Raw genomic sequence first — 18,444 nt, forward strand, 5'->3', positions numbered from 1 at the left:
TGGGCAGGCTTTCAACAAATGCACATTCCAGGCCTGGAACGCTTGACCCTGTGCAGGCTTCCAGCAAATGCGCATTCTAGGCCTGGAAGGGAGGCCTGGACAAGCTTCCCACCAGGGCACAATTCCAGACTCAGCACCCTTTGAGCCACGGAGGCTTTTTGCCTCGAGCCTCTACCCACGCACCCTCGGCCATGCAGACCTCAGGTCTAGCATGAGCCTCTCCTGGTCTGGGGCACCTCCCCCCTCCTGGCTCCACCCTGGCCGACCCCCTCCTCGCCACCCACCGGAACCTTTCCTGCCCACACCCACGCGGAGCAGCCCCGGCTCTGGAGGAGGCTGCAGTCTGGCCCCCGGGGGTGGTCCCTCACCCGGGAGGCGTGGCATCGGCGCCCGGCCGGCCCAGTACCGGTGGGCTCCACCTCGTGCCGCGTGCTGCAGGCCGCCGCCTGCTGCCGCAGACAGCTGCCTGGGCTCGAGGGTCAAGAATGGCAGTACGCAGGCGCAGGGCAGGAACGTGGCCGCGTGCAAGGGGCGGGGCCGGGGGAGGGGTTGATGGGGCATGCGGAATCTGGAGGAGGGGACGTGGGAGCTGCAGGGGGCGCTGCAGGTAGTGCTGAGAGACCGTGGCGGGGTGGGGATGGATGAGGGGGGGAGTGGAGGGGAGGGGGCGCTGAGACCTGGGGGGAGGTGGTGAGGGGGAGGGGAGGGGGACCTGCAGGGGGCGCTGAGACCTGGGGGGAGGTGGTGGTGGGGAGGGGAGGGGGACCTGCAGGGGGCGCCGAGACGTGGAGGGAGGTGGATGAGGGGGGGATGGGAGGGGGACCTGCAGGGGGCGCTGAGACCTGCGGGGAGGTGGTGAGTGGGGGGAGTGCAGGGGAGGAGAGAACCAACTGAAAGGGGTTTTGAGAGATGGAGTGTGTGGAAGGGGGAGGAGGGAACCCGCTGGAGGCTACGGAGAGATGGCGGAGGAGAGGAAGAGCGGGAGTAGAGGGAGGGAGGGGGGAACACAGCGGGCGTGATGGAAAACAGGATTGAGCCCAGGACATGGCCAGGGGGTGAGAAATGGCGGTCAGTGGAGTAAAAGACGTTGAGGGGTGAAGGGCGGGCTGTGGAGGAGATATGAGGAGGCCAGAAGGAAGACACGGCTATAGGTGGAAGCAAGAGGGAGCGAGAAGGCGAGACGCTGGGAGGGGGCTGGACCCCGTACAGTTTCACATCCTTCCCGGCTCTTTAGACAGTCTAAAGTGCTTTCCAGAAGCTCTCCTGTAAGGCAGCTGGAGGGCAAGGGAAAGTGAGGGAGAAACAGAGAAGGGGGTGGGCGGAGAGGTGAAACTCAGAAGGAGCTGTGAACCCAGCACCTGTCCTTGAATTGTTCGTTGTAAAGGGGTTACTTTCTCTTGTACGGATTTCATCTCAATAAGTTCTCTTTAATGGAGAATAATGGTTTTGATGGTCTCCACAAGGAGTTGGTTCTCCAGCGAGATACAGAATAAATACAAGTTTGGGGCCAACGGAGGATTAAAATCATTTGCAGTTCACTGATGTTTTTAAGGCATGGTTTACACTATTCCAGGAAATTTCATTCTGTTTTATTTTTACTTCTTAATTTTTTTCAAAATTTTAATGAAAATTTAATGTTTGCTGATTGTGTATAAATATATTTGGATGCCGGGAAACAAAAAATAACTCAAAGAAGAAAGCATTCTTGAGGACAGGATTGGGGTGGGCCTCCAGAACCTCCGGGGAGGAATGGCCTGTCATCTGGCCTGCCTTTATCTGAGCCCGTCTTCCAACAAACCGGTGACGGGTTTTTCTCCCATCCGTAGCCAGAGAATCGTTGATGTCCATCAAAGTGCTTCCTGTATGTCTGCCCATTCGTTCTCCACAGCCCCTTCTGGTAGCTCTGTATTTTATTTCACATTATCGTGCAGAGTACCTATGCAATTTTTTTTCATTTTTGATAGTACAAAGGATAGAACTGAGTTCACTTTTAAAAGAAACTCATTTGAAACTAACACAGCACTGTAAACCAACTATACTCCAATAAAAAAACAAAAAAACAAAAACTCATGTACCAACAGTAATGGGCTTGTTGGTTAAAATCTTGGATGGCTAGTCTTAACGTTGTGTCTGGGTTTCTATTACAGTATGTGTGCTCTATGGGTGAAGATAAATATTTGAAGGTCACTGGGAAAAGACTGTGTTATAATAACTTCTTTTAAATCATTTAAATGAGTTTTTCTGCTTGAGCAATCACGACCTATTTAGCGCCTTCTCGGGTAATTTTGCATTATTGCCCTCACACTCATGAAGCTAGAAAGTTTTAACAGGATTTATATAATAAATTCATGTTTAGAAATTTCAACTACGGATTAAAAACACATTTTTTAAAGGAGAGGAGGGACATAGAAAGGGGAAACCGAGGTAGACTTGGAGGGAAAAGTAGGGGCTTAAAGAGGAGAGAGTCGGGGGGAGGGGCGAGCAGGGGGAGAGCGTCCTTGAAAGGGAGAGTAGGGTGACGTGGGTGAAGCACTCAAAGGAGGTAGAGCAGAGCAGACAAACCTGCAGTTTTCCAAACTTTGGTTCTGATGTGGAAAGTTCCAGCAAAGATTGCATCTGTTTCCTTTCCTCTTTGCAGGCACCCCTGGGACTCCCTGGCAAACCTGGACTCCCTGGCAAACCTCCCACCGAAGGATGTGTCACCTTGGAGCCTCTGCGGAGCCTTCTTTCAGAAGGTGGAGGTAGGAGGGACACCCCAGAAGGTTGTCTTCCTTTGAGAGTCTCCAGGCAGCCCTGCTGACTGGGGGAGGGGGAGGAGACTGCACACGTGCAGGACCCGCGAGGCGGCGGGTGTCGAGGCAGCCTTCCTGGGCCAGGCTGCTACCCGGGCCGTGTCAGTGACTGGGTTCAAAAGGTGGGCAGTATTTGGAGCCCACCGGTAGGCCAGACACGATCTCAAGACAGCAGGCTTGGCTGGCAGCCTCTGGAAGAATCCAGACTGTCGAAGCCTCATTTCGGCAGGGCTGGCTTCTTTGCGGATGCAGGTGACTGTCACCTGTCCATTCCTTATTCTCTGTGGAATCTGAACTGACCCTTCCTTTCCGATTCCATAAGCCTCCCTGCGTTCTTGGTTAATATAATATTCGGGGGGAGACACTTCCAGAAAGAGATGCTGGATTTCTGTAAAAGGCCCGTGGAGCGCAGGAGACTAGCAAAGTAAGAGATGTGACCTATGTCAGCCCAGGTGCGTGGAGCAGTTTCTACCAGTTACACTCTCCAGCCCTGTTTATTAGGGGCGTTGAGGTAAAGCGCAAGGCAGGTTGCTTGCATGTAGTCTAGAATGAAAAGAGCAATCAACTCGTGGGCCTGCAGCCGTCTTGTCAAAAGCCTAAACTCCTCAGATTCGCTTCAGTTGCCTCCTTTACCCCTTCCCGGTCCCTGCTCCATCCAGACCCATCTCCTGACGACCTCAAGTGGCCACACAGGGTGTAAGCTGAGCCGTGTGTCTGTCCTAATACCCAGAGCTGTGCGCCTGGCTTGGCTTTGCTGTCGTAGGTGTCCCTGAGAGCACTGATGGGTACGGCGTAGCCCTGCCGAGACCTGGCATCCTGTCCCGGAGGGATATGCTGCTGCATCTCCTAAAGATGCTGCGGTTGGCACCGGCCGGCCTCAGGCTCCTCCAGCACCTTTGGTGTAGTTGTTGGTCGCTTGCCTCCTTCAGGTGACGGGGATGCTCACCACACCTTTTGCCCGGTATGTCAAGGGACTTGTGTGTGGCTGTCAGCTGCTTGCTGGATGGGCTCCTGGGAGAGGCCACAGAGGCCTGTAGCATTGTGGGCGGTACTGTTCCTTGGCCCTCCACATCATCAGCTTTTGACCGGCCAGCGTGGCTCCAAGGAAAGAAGGGTCCCGGCCAAGTGTATGGCGCTTACCACGTCAGATGGAACAAGGGTAGGAGGCCACGTTAACACTTGGTTGCAGAAAGCAAATGTTCGAGTACCTCTACTCGGCTCTCTTGGCCACAAGTTCTACCTCCAAGGTCTGCTTTTGACCCAGGAGGCATGGATGACGGGGGCAGCGGGGGGAGCAGACGTAATGTATAATCCTATTCAGAAATGTAATACATTTACCCAGAGATATATACATGATCAATATAAAAATATTTTGAAACAAAAATATAATAAGTGCATGTGTTGCAGGACGGCATTGAATGAGGCAGGCCGGCAAGTGCTGACGACATCTTTAAAATTTATTCTCAGTCTGCTCACTGCTTCCAGAGTGAGTGTCGTGAGCCTTGCCACCTAATGAGTCCCTGGCCCCCTAACTTGAGTGCAAAATCGTTATAAGGCACGTGGTACGCACTTAAATAGTTGAGCTTCCCAAGTGAAAAAGGAGTTTGGTGGTGAAATGCTATGTGAAGTTTGGAATTGTCAGAGAATCTGCGGCAAGGGGTCTTTGTCAGTAGTTTGCATCCAGTGTGCCTAGGACAGGGAGGGTCCTCGGCAGTGTTCTGTGGAATTGCTGGAAGCTGGTGTCCATAGCCCTTCCCCATTCTATTTTTCTTGCCTCTTTAGCATCCAGGAAGGGTGAATTTGGTTTTTATATCCTGGAATCTTACCTAAATAAACGTCAGAGTGGTTTTCTCCTGTTGCCCTGAAGCGATATTTACCTGAACAATTGAGAGACATCTCTGACCGCTTCATTTTAAGAAGCCTTCCTGAAACTTTTTACTTTCTTCAACAGTTGTTCATTCATGCCGTAGGTGTTTATAATTAACTCAGCTAACTCCATCGTTGGGAAATGGGGTACTCAGAGGACCTTTCTGAAAGATGATGTGTCGCCCCAGAATTTCCAAACTCCACACTGGATGGGCCACTTCCCAAGACGGGCGGCGGGCCTGCTTTAAGGTAAAGAGCATTTAACCCATGATAGGTTAGGAGGAAGCCCTGGTACTAACTAAGGTACGTTCGTACTGCCTCAGCTGCGTGTGTCACTATAATCAGTTCACTGCTAAGGAAGAGGAGATGGAAAGTTAATTTCTATTTTGTCAAATATTAGAATTTAAGAGTAAATACCACGTTCTTCTTCTGCATGGTTGGGTGTTTCTGTGTTTATTTGCTTATACTGCACTGAAGCCTGACTAGCAAGTGGTAGTACATTATTACTTAATCCGCTGTGACAGTGATAAGGTTGGCCCCTCCGTGTGTCATAGAGATAATTCATGCCCAAAGAGTACATAACAGCCTAGCTCTTTTGCTGAAATGTGATTGCTGTCATTCTGGCTTCAACCGGTGGGTTGCCAAGGAGCGTCCACTTTCGAACCTGCCAGTTAACCTGTCGGGCAAACAATGTTTTTATATGGATCATTACCCTTTGACCTTTGGTATGAACACAGACCGAATGTACTTTTATTTAATGAGCAATTCAGCATTGCTTGTGGACTTGGCCACAGGGTGAAGAGTTTGGGGACAAAGGAGGCACAGGGGAAAATTCTTAAAACCATGTGGGATGTTTATGAGAAGGGAAGAGGCAGGATACAAGCATGGGAATTTGACTATTAAGCAAAAGTGCAGTAGGTGTTCTGGAACTCTCCAGAAGTTTATCATTATAACCTCTACCTTGTCCTGCTTCTACATGAAGAAACGTTTGGGAAATAAGTAGATAACTAAATAATAAAAGCTTTATTACATTAAGTCTGATTAGCTGGAGTCCAAAAACAAGCATTTTGGGGGGAAAAAACCTGGAAATGTGTACTCCAGCCCATGAATGGTAGGTCACCTGGGGGCTGGGGTACTGAAGAGGCCGATGGGAAAGACTGTTTTATTCTGTGCATAATTTCTTTAGATAGTACCTAAAACGAGTGTGAAAGAAAAGGTGAACTACTTTTTTGTTGTTGGGAAAAAAAACCCTGGAGGATCAAAAATCTGAAATAAATGCTGAGGGTTTATGGACTGTGCTCCGTTTGTCTCTACAGCCCAAGCTTCTAACTGCTGTTCAGCATCCAGAGGAAGCATAACTTAGCAGTAAAAGTGGTGCACAGCTTCTCTGCTGTGTGGCCTTCGACTGCTTACTCACCCTCTCTGAGTCTCTATTTTCTCATCTGTAACTTGAGCCTAATAATAGTGCATTCCTAATTTTATTATTATGGGGAATAAATGAAATAATCCGTATCAAGTGCTGAAAAATAACACAGAGCTTGGGATACAGTAAATACAAAATAAATGTTAGTTATTTTATTAGTATTTTTCACCAATTTATGCAACAGTTGTTATTTATAATAGAATATTTAGGTTGTTGGAATTTTGCAAGTCTTTATCTATCTATCTATCTATTTATTTATTTATTTTTGGCTGCATTGGGTCTTCGTTGCTGCGTGCAGGCTTCCTCTAGTTGCGGTGAGCTGGGGCTACTCTTCGTTGCAGTGTGCGGGCTTCTCATTGCGGTGGCTTCTCTTGTTGTGGAGCACGGGCTCTAGGCGCGTGGGCTTCAGTAGTTGTGGCACATGGGCTCTAGAGCACAGGTTCAGTCGTTGTGGCGCACGGGCTTAGTTGCTCCGCGGCATGTGGGATCTTCCTGGACCAGGGATCGAACCCCTGTCCCCTGCATTGGCAGGCGGATTCTTAACCACTTCGCCACCAGGGAAGTCCCTCTGCAAGCCTTTTAAACTTCACTTTTTAGATTTCTTATGCTAGTTCTAAAATTAAATCTGCCTTAAAAAAAATGACATCCCTAAATCTTCTGGCACAGAACAGATAAAGAGGGATTATTTTACATTTTTATATTTCTCCAGTAGGTTTAGCATCAGAAAAAGGTCTAAATTCAGTGGCATGGTTAGATCATACCTAATTAGATGCTAATTAGAGGCTGGTAATTCTACTCTCAAATCTAAGAGGACTGATGCCCTGTGCTGTCCAGTGCCGAGGACAGCTTGGGATGGCCTAGCTTTTGCGGGAGCTGTTCCATTCTTGCTCTTGTCAAGGTCAATGCTAACCACACTGATGGGTCCCTGCTCAGCTCCCAGTGCTCTGACCACCCCTCCAATCCTCCCCTGCCCATCCCCCAACACAGGCCACTAGGATCTCGCCTCCGCTCAAAACACCATCCCGCCCCACACAGAGCCCTCCAGATGCCAGGAGAGCTGGTGACCCCCGCCCCCCAGACTTCAGGCGACCACCTCTCTCCCACCTGCTCCCGTCACACAGCCCCTTACTGCCTCTCACACCCCAAGCAGGCTGTCCCTCAGGGACTTTGCGCTTTGAAGGGTGGCAGAATGCCACCCCAAATACCCCACTTTCGCATAAGGATTATTTTGAGCTAAAGGCACTTGGAAAAGAGCAGATGCAAGAAGGGCCTCCTGACCTCTCCTTTTCTTCCTGAAAGCGGGAGATGAAACCCCCCCGTGAATGGTGCCCTCCCGGTACCAGGAAGAAAGAAACAGTCTTGTCACCAGAGGTGGGGCGTGGAGGCCGAGAGAAGTCCGAACAAGCAGACTTGTTAAAATAATTCCTATTTTCCTTTAGTCTCCCCATGTATTGTTACTTTTCCGTAGTTTCCTGTCTCTGCTCAGCTCGGTGGATAAACACCCAGACCTGACCCGTTCACTGGGTCTTTGTTCCCTTGGGGGGCGCCCATGTCCATGGAACAATCTGTGTGTGTTTCTCCTGGTAATCTGTCTTAGATCAATTTAATTCTCAGGCCCAGCTGGAGACTCTAAGAGGACAGAGGAAAAGTTTTGCCTCCCCTAAAGTTTGATCTCTGTTCCACCATCCCTTCTCTGAGGCCTTCCTGACCTTCCTGTTTATTTATTTATTTTTTTGTTTTGTTTTGTTTTTTGAATTTTATTTATTTATTTTTTATACAGCAGGTTCTTATTACTTATCTATTTTATACATATTAGTGTATACATGTCAATTCCAATCTCCCAGTTCATCCCACCACCACCACCCCTGACCTCCCTGTTTAAAACGGACCCCCCAGTGTCCTTTGTCAGCTTCCTGTTCCCTAGCACTTAAAAGTAGTTGGCATGTCCTCCAAAACTTGAAGGCTCATGGTGTGCTCATAACAAATGTCACTAAAATGCATGCTCCCCCAGGGCCAAGATCGTCCTGTGTTTTCTTCTGCTGTCTGTTCCTTCCTGGTACTAGATCAGGCTTGCCCCTTGCAATGCACTCAACAAATACCTGTTGAATGAATGGACCTGAGTGAATAGCTGTGCAATCATTTTATGCAATAATCTTACCTGGTTCTGAGAGCCAAGCGTTCAAAGTCAATGCCTAGTGGGTTCCGTTTACCTTTTAAGGTTAGTTGTCTGTATCCTTGTAACGTCACACACGTCTAATGCTGCTTTAACTTCTCCATTTGGAGGATTTAGAAAGGCTGCCTGCCGTAATACAGCAGTAGGAAATAGAAGCCCCGAACGGAAGCTGAGAGTCTGTTCATGGTTTACCACTTACGCCCAAAGTACCTCTGGCTTTTTCGTTGACACATGTTCGAAAATATATGTTCTACAGAATTAAAATTAAGAATCATTACTTTGGAAAGGGGAAGAGATGGTTTTCACTTGGAACAAGGGCTGCATTTAGGGTGACAGAGGACTCAGAAGAGTCTCCGTATGTGGGACACCTGCCGAGATGCAGGGCAAACGGTCTTCTCTTCAATTTGGGGTCGTCAGGGCTGCACGTCAGCCAAATATTTGTGAATGGATGGATGGAAGGAAGGAAGGAAAAGGGAAGGAAGGGGGAAGGAAGGGAGGAAGGAAGGGGCTTGAAGAGCAGACTAGAAGCCCCGATGAATGCGTGGGAGGCTGGCGGATAGACCAGGTTTCCCAAAGACTGCTGTTCAGGCCAGATGCCCCTCCGGCCAGGCCGCCCAAGGGGAGACACATTGTCTGAAGCAGCTGGCCTCCTCACATCTCTGGAGAGCATGACTATCATGAAGTGGAAAATCCCCTTGATAAGTTGCCTGCAGGTGGAAGAGGTTCCCGGCCAACATCCTCAACGAGATAAAGAAACTGCTCTGTATCAGACGTGGAGAATTCGCCTCTATTGTGTTCGCCTTTTCTTGTCTGTTTGTTTTCGAAGGTGGGGGGCGTGCAAGGAAGAGAGCAGAGAGGACGGAAAGAGGGACGGCCAAACAATACAGCTGACCCTTGAGCAACGTGGGGGTTGGGGCACTGACCCTCTGCAGGGTCGAAAGTTCTGGTATAACGTACAGTCGGCTGTACATAACGTGCCTCAGGGGTCCCCTGCATCCACGTCTAGGGATTCAACCACGGTGGACAGTGCAGCACTGTTGTATTTACTACTGAAAACACCCGCCTGTCAGTGGACCCACACAGTTCCAATCTGTGTTGTTCAAGGGTCACCTGTACCGCGAAATGGCTAAGGTGTTGCTTCGAGGTGCATCTTACGAAGCTGCAGGTGGCGCTTCTCTCTCCCAGCCGTCCGTGAGCTCTCCCGCACACACAGGGGCCTCGGTTTGGGGGCGGTGTGTGTGGTGTGTGTGTGATGTTTGTGTACATATAGAAACCAAGCGGCGGGCTGGCTTCCACGTGGGCACGTGTGCAGTGCAGGCCAGCGTGGGTCGGGGGAACGGTCCACAGGTGAAATTAACCCAGAACTGGGCTTTGGACGCAGAGGCCACCATGAGGATGTTGGTTTTGAAAATAATTATAGATTGACGGGAGGTTGTCAAACAAGAGCGTACGGGGGGGTCCCTTTACCCAGTCCCCTGCAGTGGTTACGTGTGAGGTGCCCGCAGTGCAGTATCAAAACCAGGAAGCGGACGTGGGTACAATCCGCAGAGTTTATTTAGACTTTCACAGTTTGACGTGCACTCCTCTGTGTGTGTGCATGTGTAGTTCTATCACACGTGTAGATTTGTGTAGCCACCACCACAATCAGGATAGCAAGTACCATCAGCCCGGGGTGCCTCCAGCTACCCCTCTGTGGGCACACGCACCCTCCTCCCCTACCCCATCCCTATGACCGTAAGAATTTAAGCCCCTTGCGAATTGGCAGGAATCTTGGGAAGGATGTTGTCTTTTTCCACAAGGCTGGATGGGAGGCTCATGTTTATCTTATCTAGACATTACGGGGCCGTGTTGGCTCCTGTACCGTAGCCCTAGAACTATGCTGATGTGACAAAGCGCCTCTGACTTCCGTCCTGAAGAGCTCACACTCCAAAGTCCTCTCATTCCCAAAGTCTGTGTGTGGACAGCCTCTGACGAAGCGGGTGGGGATGGCGTCTGAGAGCTAAACGTTGTGAGCTGGGTCCTCGAGGGCCAGGGGTGTCCATGGACAGTGGGGAGAAAGCCTCGTGGGGTCCGGAAGCATCGGGGCCCTGTGTTACCAGATTCATTTCCTCTGCAGCCCCGGAAGCGTACCCAGTATCCTGTGACAGTAGCGATCACTTCCATGAAGCATCCCAAAGTGCCTCTATCATGGATAAAGGATCCATTTTAAAATCTAGAACACAGGTGGCAAAGCCATTTGCCTTTAGGGCCCAGGCACGTCGGTGACTCTGGCGGCGGGAGATGGGTAGGTGTCCTCTCCCGAGGGAGACAGCGCTCCGAGCACCGCTCAGCCACAGCCACAAAGAGACGGATGCCGAGCGTCTTGTTTTTCTAGACAAGCCAGGGCCCGAGTGTGCAACTAAAGTCCTCTGAGTGTTAAACGGTGGCAACTAATTCAAAGAAGTTTTCAGTCCTCTTGTCAACCAAACAGAATGGATGCAGGAACCAGATTGGCCCAAAGCCAAGGGGGCTATTTTCCCATCGGTTCCCATTACTTAGTCACAGAAGGAGGGACGGGGTGGTTGGCACCGTGGGTCATTCTGAGAGTACTTGTGAGCGCTTTAGGAACTTACGACGTCATTGTTTTTCTCGAAAGAGAGCCCTGGAAGTGATAATAATTAACCTTTGTAGAGCGCTGTCAGGCTCACCACACCCACGGCGGTGCAGGCGTTCCCGATTCCCCTCCTGGTACGACGGGTACGTGGATGTTTGCCTGAGGTCACGGGGCCCGGGAGTCCAGGCACGGCCTGAGCATCTGAACCACAGGTGTGCACGAAATCAGGGTGGACTGGGGGCACCCCAGGGCTCTTGCTACAGCCCCCAAGTACGTGACAATTACTGCAACGGGGCTAACCAGAGAAAAGTGACTTTTCCCAACTTGGGAGGGGAAGCTGGTGGTGTTGGACCTATTGCTGCTTCTTGAGGGCCTTTCATATGGGTTTAGACTATATTTACTTTAGACTGTGTTCAGAAGCTAACCCCCTTCCCTCCGCATCGCTCCCCGGTTTTTCTCACCACCATCAAAGACGGCTCTCACCGTCCTCCCCGATGCACGCACGCGCACACACATACGCTTGCTCCCTGCGTGTGTTTTCACTTGCCTGTCTCTTCACTGGTCCAACTCTGAAGCAGCCCTCAAGACTCCTTCAAATCTGCCTTTTCCTGTGTCTGCCTGGGCCACACAGGCCCCCTCTGAGCGCCCCCTCCTTCTTCCCTGTTCTCAGGGCTCCCAGGAGGTGGAGGAGGGCAGGGTTCCTGCAGGGCTGTGTGGATGGTCCGAGGTCAGGAGTTGGACTCTACTTGGGTTCCATAGGAACCCACTGGAAGGGTTTGCCCCTGGGAGTGACGCAACCCAATTTATATTTTAGAAAGTTCTCTCCTTTCCTTATCTCTCGTCTCACAGCTCCTTGCACCCTCAGGTGCCTAGATTCATGCTTTCGACTTCATAATGGTAACTGTGATTTTTGCTGATGGGAAGGTCTGCTGCGTTTCCACTGACTTGGCAGGAGAAAGTTGCTAAAGGTGTCATTCTGGTGAGGGTGACGGGTGAATGGCCAGGTGATGGAGGCAAGCTGCCCCCGGCGTCTTGACTTCTCAGGGAGCAGAAATGATTTTCTTACGGCCAGAAAGGTCACAAACGTGACCAGCTCATCCCCATGTCTCTCCCTTGAAAGACACGTCTGTTATTACAGCCGAAACATTTTTCTCATCAGGTTGCTGTTTGTGGAGATGCTCACTTGGGAACTGTTTAGTCTTGATTGTTCTAAACAGCCTGGGCTGGAGAGTAAGGGAATCAGTCTTCGGTTGGTCGAGCTTGGACACTTGATCTAGAAGGAGCCCGAGATGTTCTTTCCGGATTGCAACCCTTTGCCCCGGCCTGCGTGCCCGCCTGGTCCAGCTCCTGCCAGCGGCCTCTGGGCCGTCACACCACCTCCTTCTCTGCCCCACTGTTTCTGCGCTGCAGCCTCCCTGGCCTCAGCTTTCCTTTTAAATGCCAAAGGCATGCCCATTTTGGGGGGTCTCCTCCCTCAGACATAAAAATGGCAACTCCTTCTCAACGGAAGTGTACTTTGCCCAGTGTAACTGCTGTCTAGAATACTCCTCCACAGCACATGATTTCTGTCACCGTCACGTGTTTTATTAGCTCTTTCCTCTCAGTTCTTGTTTATGAGTTTGCCTGTTTATTGTTTGTTTCCCCTTAGGATGTGGCTCCAGGAGAGCAGGGCTACCTTGGTCCCCTCTGTCCCACAGAGCCGTGAACAGCGCCTGGCATTCATCTGCTGAGCGAACTTGAAGAGTCCAAATGTCAATGTCCTTTTCTTAAAAAAAAAAAACTTTATAAATCTATTAGTTTTTTTTTTTTTTTTTAATTTCAAATATAGGACTTCCCTGGTGGTACAGTGGTTAAGAATCCGCCTGCCAATGCAGGAGACACGGGTTCGATCCCTGGGCTGGGAAGATCCCACATGCTGTGGAGCAACTAAGCCTGTGCGCCACAACTACTGAGCCTGTGCTCTGGAGTCCACGAGCCACAACTACTGAGCCCTCGTGCCTCAACTACTGAAGCCCGTGCGCCTAGAGCCCGTGCTCTGCAACGAGAAAAGCCACCACAACGAGAAGCCCGCACACCACAACGAAGACCCAATGCAGCCAAAAATAACTAACTAAATAATTTTAAAAATTGAAGTATGGTTGATATAATGCACTTTTAAGTCTTGAGTTCCTGCAGTGGACAGAGTGAAGGCACTGCTGGTGGTCTTGACCTTGACAACGGCAGACACAGCATTCGTAACTCCCCAAATTCAGTCTTCTCGTTAACCCTGTGCAAGCGTTGAGCCCTTGCAAACGAACTCTCCAAGACATGGAGCATTCCAGAGAATGGAGGTGCAGGGCTCCGGAGTGGACATGTGCCAACACCCCTTATCCTACTGTTTGCTTTGGCACCGTATGCCCGCTTGCTTTCTGAGAATTTCCTCTGGCTTCTTTCCAGCAATCCGTCAGGAAGTTATAGACTAAGCACCCTTCAGCAGTTAGACTAGACTTCAGTTGTTTTTTGAAAGATGAATTTAGAGGTAATTTCCCAATTACCAGCAGTCGTCACATGAACTGAGACAAAAGACCGCTGAATCTTTACTTTGGTACAGACCAGCCCTCACTCCAGCAGGAACCGGTTGTTGTGTCTTAGTGATGAATGCAGGGAAACAGCAGCTTAAAAACCAATTAGCTTTGCTGTGCAAAAGCTTTTAAGTCTCATTAGGTCCCATTTGTTTATTTTTGTTTTTATTTCCATTTCTCTAGGAGGTGGGTCAAAAAGTATCTTGCTGTGATTTATGTCGTAGAGTGTCCTGCCTATGTTTTCCTCTAAGAGTTTGATAGTGTCTGGCCTTACATTTAGGTCTTTAATCCATTTTGAGTTTATTTTTGTGTATGGTGTTAGGGAGTGTTCTAATTTCATACTTTTACATGTAGCTGTCCAGTTTTCCCAGCACCACTTATTGAAGAGGCTGTCTTTTCTCCACTGTATATTCTTGCCTCCTTTATCAAAGATAAGGTAACCATATGTGTGTGGGTTTATCTCTGGGCTTTCTATCCTGTTTCATTGATCTATATTTCTGTTTTTGTGCCAGTACCATACTGTCTTGTTTACTGTAGCTTTGTAGTATAGTCTGAAGTCAGGAAGCCTGATTCCTCCAGCTCCATTTTTCATTCTCAAGATTGCTTTGGCTATTTGGGGTCTTTTGTGTTTCCATACAAATTGTGAAATTTTTGTTCTAGGTCTGTGAAAAATGCCAGTGGTAGTTTGATAGGGATTGCATTGAATCTGTAGATTGCTTTGGGTAGTAGAGTCATTTTCACAATGTTGATTCTTCCAATGTAAGAACATGGTATATCTCTCCATCTATTTGTATCATCTTTAATTTCTTTCATCAGTGTCTAAGAGAAAAACAAATACCATATGCTAACACATATATATGGAATCTAAGAAAAAAAAAAAAAAAGGTCACGAAGTACCTGGGGGTAAGACGGGAATAAAGACACAGACTTACCAGAGCATGGACTTGAGGATATGGGGAGGGGGAAGGATAAGCTGTGACAAAGTGAGAGTGGCATGTACGTATATACACTACCAAACGTAAAATAGATAGCTAGTGGGAAGCAGCCGCATAGCACAGGGAGATCAGCTAGGTGGTTTGTGACCACCTAGAGGAGTGGGATAGGGAGGGAGACACAAGAGGGAAGACATATGGGAACATATGTATATGTATAACTGATTCACTTTATTATAAAGCAGAAACGAACACACCATTATAAAGCAATTATACTCCAATAAAGGTGCTAAAAAAATAAATAAATAAAAAGAATTCCATAACCAAAACAACAACAACAACAAAAAACCAAAAACCAATTAGCTTTCTGCTTCTTTGCTAATGAGGGGACAGTGCCGGGCAGAGTTTGGCTGCTTGAGAATGGAGTTCAAACAGGGCCAGCCGTGGAAGTCAAGCTAGCAGAACTGGTGAAAGGAACACACTTCAAGGACGTCTGTGTTCTTAGCAATACCAAAATATTCATCTTCATTGGATGAAACGCTTCTGAGTCCGCATTGTCAGTATAGACGTTAAGGATGTAATAGCTATTGATGCCTATTCTAGATAATAATGCCTAAAGATATCACTGGGGCATTTTTCATGGGAGCTTCACTCTGCAAGTGGAAGTTTTTCTGCATGGTTGCTATCTGCAAAGATGTCAGACTTATACACGCTAATATTTGTAAGGTGGCATTGATATTATTTTTTCCTGCAGTTGTTTGTGTGGCATTGTGCTTTGTTAACGAGTGCATTGTGTCATGGGTTGATGCCACAGGGCGATCGGTGGCACAGGGGGACGGGGGGTCACCTTGAGGCTGTTGCTTGGGCTCAGGGTCTGATTTGCCGCCATGAAGGTCTAGGCATTTGATTCTGTCGGGACTCCACAGTGGTCTCGGAAGGCACTGGCATATCAATCAGTGCCAATTTCTTAATTTACGACAAAACACGACCTTTCTAGAAAGATAGACCCCAACTCTACCATCCAGGCTTCCTCATTCCTTGCGGCTACTGTGATGAGAGAGAACTGTGGTTGGTGGAAAGACAGACTGGGGCAGAGTCCCAGCTCCGCTAGTGACCTCCAGCAAGACCCGACCTTTCTGAGCTTCAGTTTCCTCATTTGTAAGACAGCCACCCTGCCTCCTACTCACAGGGCAGTTGGGAAGATTAAGGGAAAATATGTATGTAAACTTCTGGGTCTAAAAAGAAGCACTGAATGATGTAAATGAGACAGGCAGACGCAGTGGTTAAGCATATAGACTTCAGAGTCAATGAGGGGGTTTCTCTTACAGCTGTCATACCCTGAAATACGCTGCTGCTTTTTTTTTCAGTCTTCTCATCTGCTAACTGGGATCCGAAAGTTATCTGCTGCATAGGCTTGTTGTTGCATTGAGCGAGATACTGAATGGTGATCACGGTGCCTGGACATGGCAAGGGCTCCAGGGAATGGAACTCACCACTGTCATTAGGAATCTTAGTAGTTTGGGTGGCGGAGATCATAGCAGCGATTGTGGCACCGCCAGCAGCCACAGCAAAACAAGCCAGGAGGTGAAGATCGCTTGATGAGCACAAAATCGAATGAAGAGGTGGACGGTCACGGGCAGAGCTTCTCTGCCCTGACGTTTATTGGTGTTTCAGGCGGAGATTCTCTGCTGTAGGGCTGTCCTGTGCATTCCCTGGTACTGAACTGCATCTCTGGCTTCTCCCTCCAGATGCCAATAGCACCACCCGGTTGTGACAACCAAAGATGCCTCTGGACACTGACCCATGTCCCCAGGGAGAGGGCAGAATCGCCCCACTTGAGGAGCTCTAGTCTAAGGGACAACTTCACCCAGACCAAGGAGAAGCCCACGGTCCTCCATAAGTTACTCCATTGTCCACACCCGTACGGAGGCCTCCCTGCCCGATGTTGTGCTCTGATCCTCCCTTTTCTAATCTACTCTATCTTTTGTCTGTTTGATGACAAATGTCGAACGACTACTCTGAACCAAGTATCTGGGGGATAATCTACAGGGGAGCAAGGCTCAGCCTCTCCCTCGGGGACGCTCCCTCACACAGACCTTCCACCTTGAGCCCTTCCGTCCGCACACTGCTGCTCACGTGGTCTGGGGCCTTGACCCCAGGTTTCTGAAGCTCCCTGCAGCCTGGAGCCTCCCCTGGCCCCTCGGAGACCAACCTTCTTTGCACAGAATTACCTCTTTGGAGAGCTTATCTTTTTCCTTGTGCGGTTGCCCACGATATTTACTAGCATTACGATCTTGGGGATGAGAATTAACCCCTCTGGACCTCAGGTTCCTGTGCAAAATGAGGGCGACGATAGGTTCCCCAAGTGGTACCCTGCACGCAGGTGAACCGAGATTCCCGGGCCTCTCGCCTCTTCTCTGTCTTTTCTAATGATAACTTCATTCTCAATTGTACCTCGCCCTGCCTCTTGATACTTACCACAAAGTGGTTTTTGAGGACAGAGCTTAACTTAGCGTGTCAAAGCTTCAGTTATTTTTTTTTCTATTATTCCAGTGCCTATATTGGTCTGCGTTACTATCCAATTTCAAATGTTCCTTACCAGTGGAACTCAGTGGTTCGTAAATCGCTATATCATGGCCAGAACAGTTTGCCCCACTGTAGTTTGAACTAATCTCTGAGAAGGCCTGGCTGAATGCGTAAACGCACAAATAATTTTCCAACTAAAAAAAAAAAAAAAGAGGTACTTTATTCCTTTCAAACGCAGCAAGAACCGGGCTAGAAAACTATGACTGAAGAAAATTCTTTAGGGAACTATTAAGTAAACATCAAGAATGACTGGGAACTTCATTTCGTAAGGTCTCTGTTGCTTATTGGTTTTGTGAGCCTATGCAGCGCCCGCCAGGAGATAAGTGCATATATAATCCCCGCTGTGCTTGCTGTGTTGGGTAACAGCTTGAGCCCTTAAGTAGCTTCAGCAGTCGCCAGAAATCCTCTTGGCACTGTTCATTTGCTTAGCAAAGGCTTTCTTTAAAGATCTGAGAAGGTAAACTTCAACCCGGCCTCTGTCAGAATTCCTATTAGAGGTACACAATTGATGAGGTTTCCTTAGCTCCTTTCCATTTTTGCTGTACTTACCGGGGCGACGGTTCCATATTTCCGAGATACCTAATGTTCATGTCATGACACTGGTCTTATAGCTGCTTCACATAATTTAATTTGGGGCACCCAATTTTACCTATTGATTTTTCAAAGGGAAGTAAATAATTTTAAAAGGGAATTTTCATTCCTGTTCACCCGCACTAGCTCCCTGTCTCTGTCTAAGAAGTTGAATCATTGCCATGAGGTGTCCTGGAAAGCTTGCAGGACTGGCCGTCAGCAGAACTGGGCCAGATTTGGATTTTGTCTCTAACGCACTACGTTCATTTCTTCAATATGCAGTGTCAGTATTTTGGAATAATCTTCGATTTTCCTACCTCTCAGAATTGTGAAGATTGAATTTGGGAAAGAAGGAAAGCAGAAAGGTTTCATACAAAAATCTGTGCACAGGGTCTGTCAGATCTGCAAAATGAAAATGGATGGGTTGGCATACCAGAATTCTAAAAAGATTTTTTTTTTTTTTTGCGGTACGCGGGCCTCTCACTGTTGTGGCCTCTCCCGTTGCGGAGCACAGGCTCCGGACGTGCAGGCTCAGCGGCCATGGCTCACGGGCCCAGCCGCTCCGCGGCATGTGGGATCTTCCCGGACCGGGGCACGAACCCGTGTCCCCTGCGTCGGCAGGCGGACTCTCAACCACTGCGCCACCAGGGAAGCCCTAAAAAGATCTTTAAGAGAGAGTGTACAGGAAGCGAGCCGTGGAGGAAAGCAGAAATGTCACAAGGGACATTTCACAAAACACATTGTGGTTTAGAGATAAGGTCAGGTTTCAGGCAGGAGAGGCAGCGCCTGCTACAGAGGATGGGGGGTCAGCCCAGCGATATTTGGTCTGTAGTTTATGCCATGACTTAGGGCCAGACAGGCAAGATTAGGAGAAAGGTGGGCCATCACAGTCACCAAGGAAGTTTATATAGTATCGTTACAAGGGAAAAGAGAACAGCCAGCTACATT

General features: G+C 48.9%; 1 protein-coding gene across 2 annotated transcripts in view; it reads left to right on the forward strand.

The window, feature by feature from the left end:
- Positions 1–18,444, forward strand: part of PCK1 (phosphoenolpyruvate carboxykinase 1) — a 57,159-nt gene that overhangs the window by 17,125 nt on the left and 21,590 nt on the right. For both annotated transcript variants that reach the window (XM_073793124.1, XM_073793127.1), the window contains exon 2: positions 2,639–2,741. In XM_073793124.1, coding sequence (XP_073649225.1) covers positions 2,695–2,741 — 47 coding nt within the window. In that variant the 5' untranslated portion in view covers positions 2,639–2,694. The remainder of the gene's footprint in view (positions 1–2,638; positions 2,742–18,444) is intronic.

Source organism: Tursiops truncatus, chromosome 15, assembly GCF_011762595.2.
Source record: "Tursiops truncatus isolate mTurTru1 chromosome 15, mTurTru1.mat.Y, whole genome shotgun sequence".
In the NCBI taxonomy this organism is placed as follows: Eukaryota; Metazoa; Chordata; class Mammalia; order Artiodactyla; family Delphinidae; genus Tursiops; species Tursiops truncatus.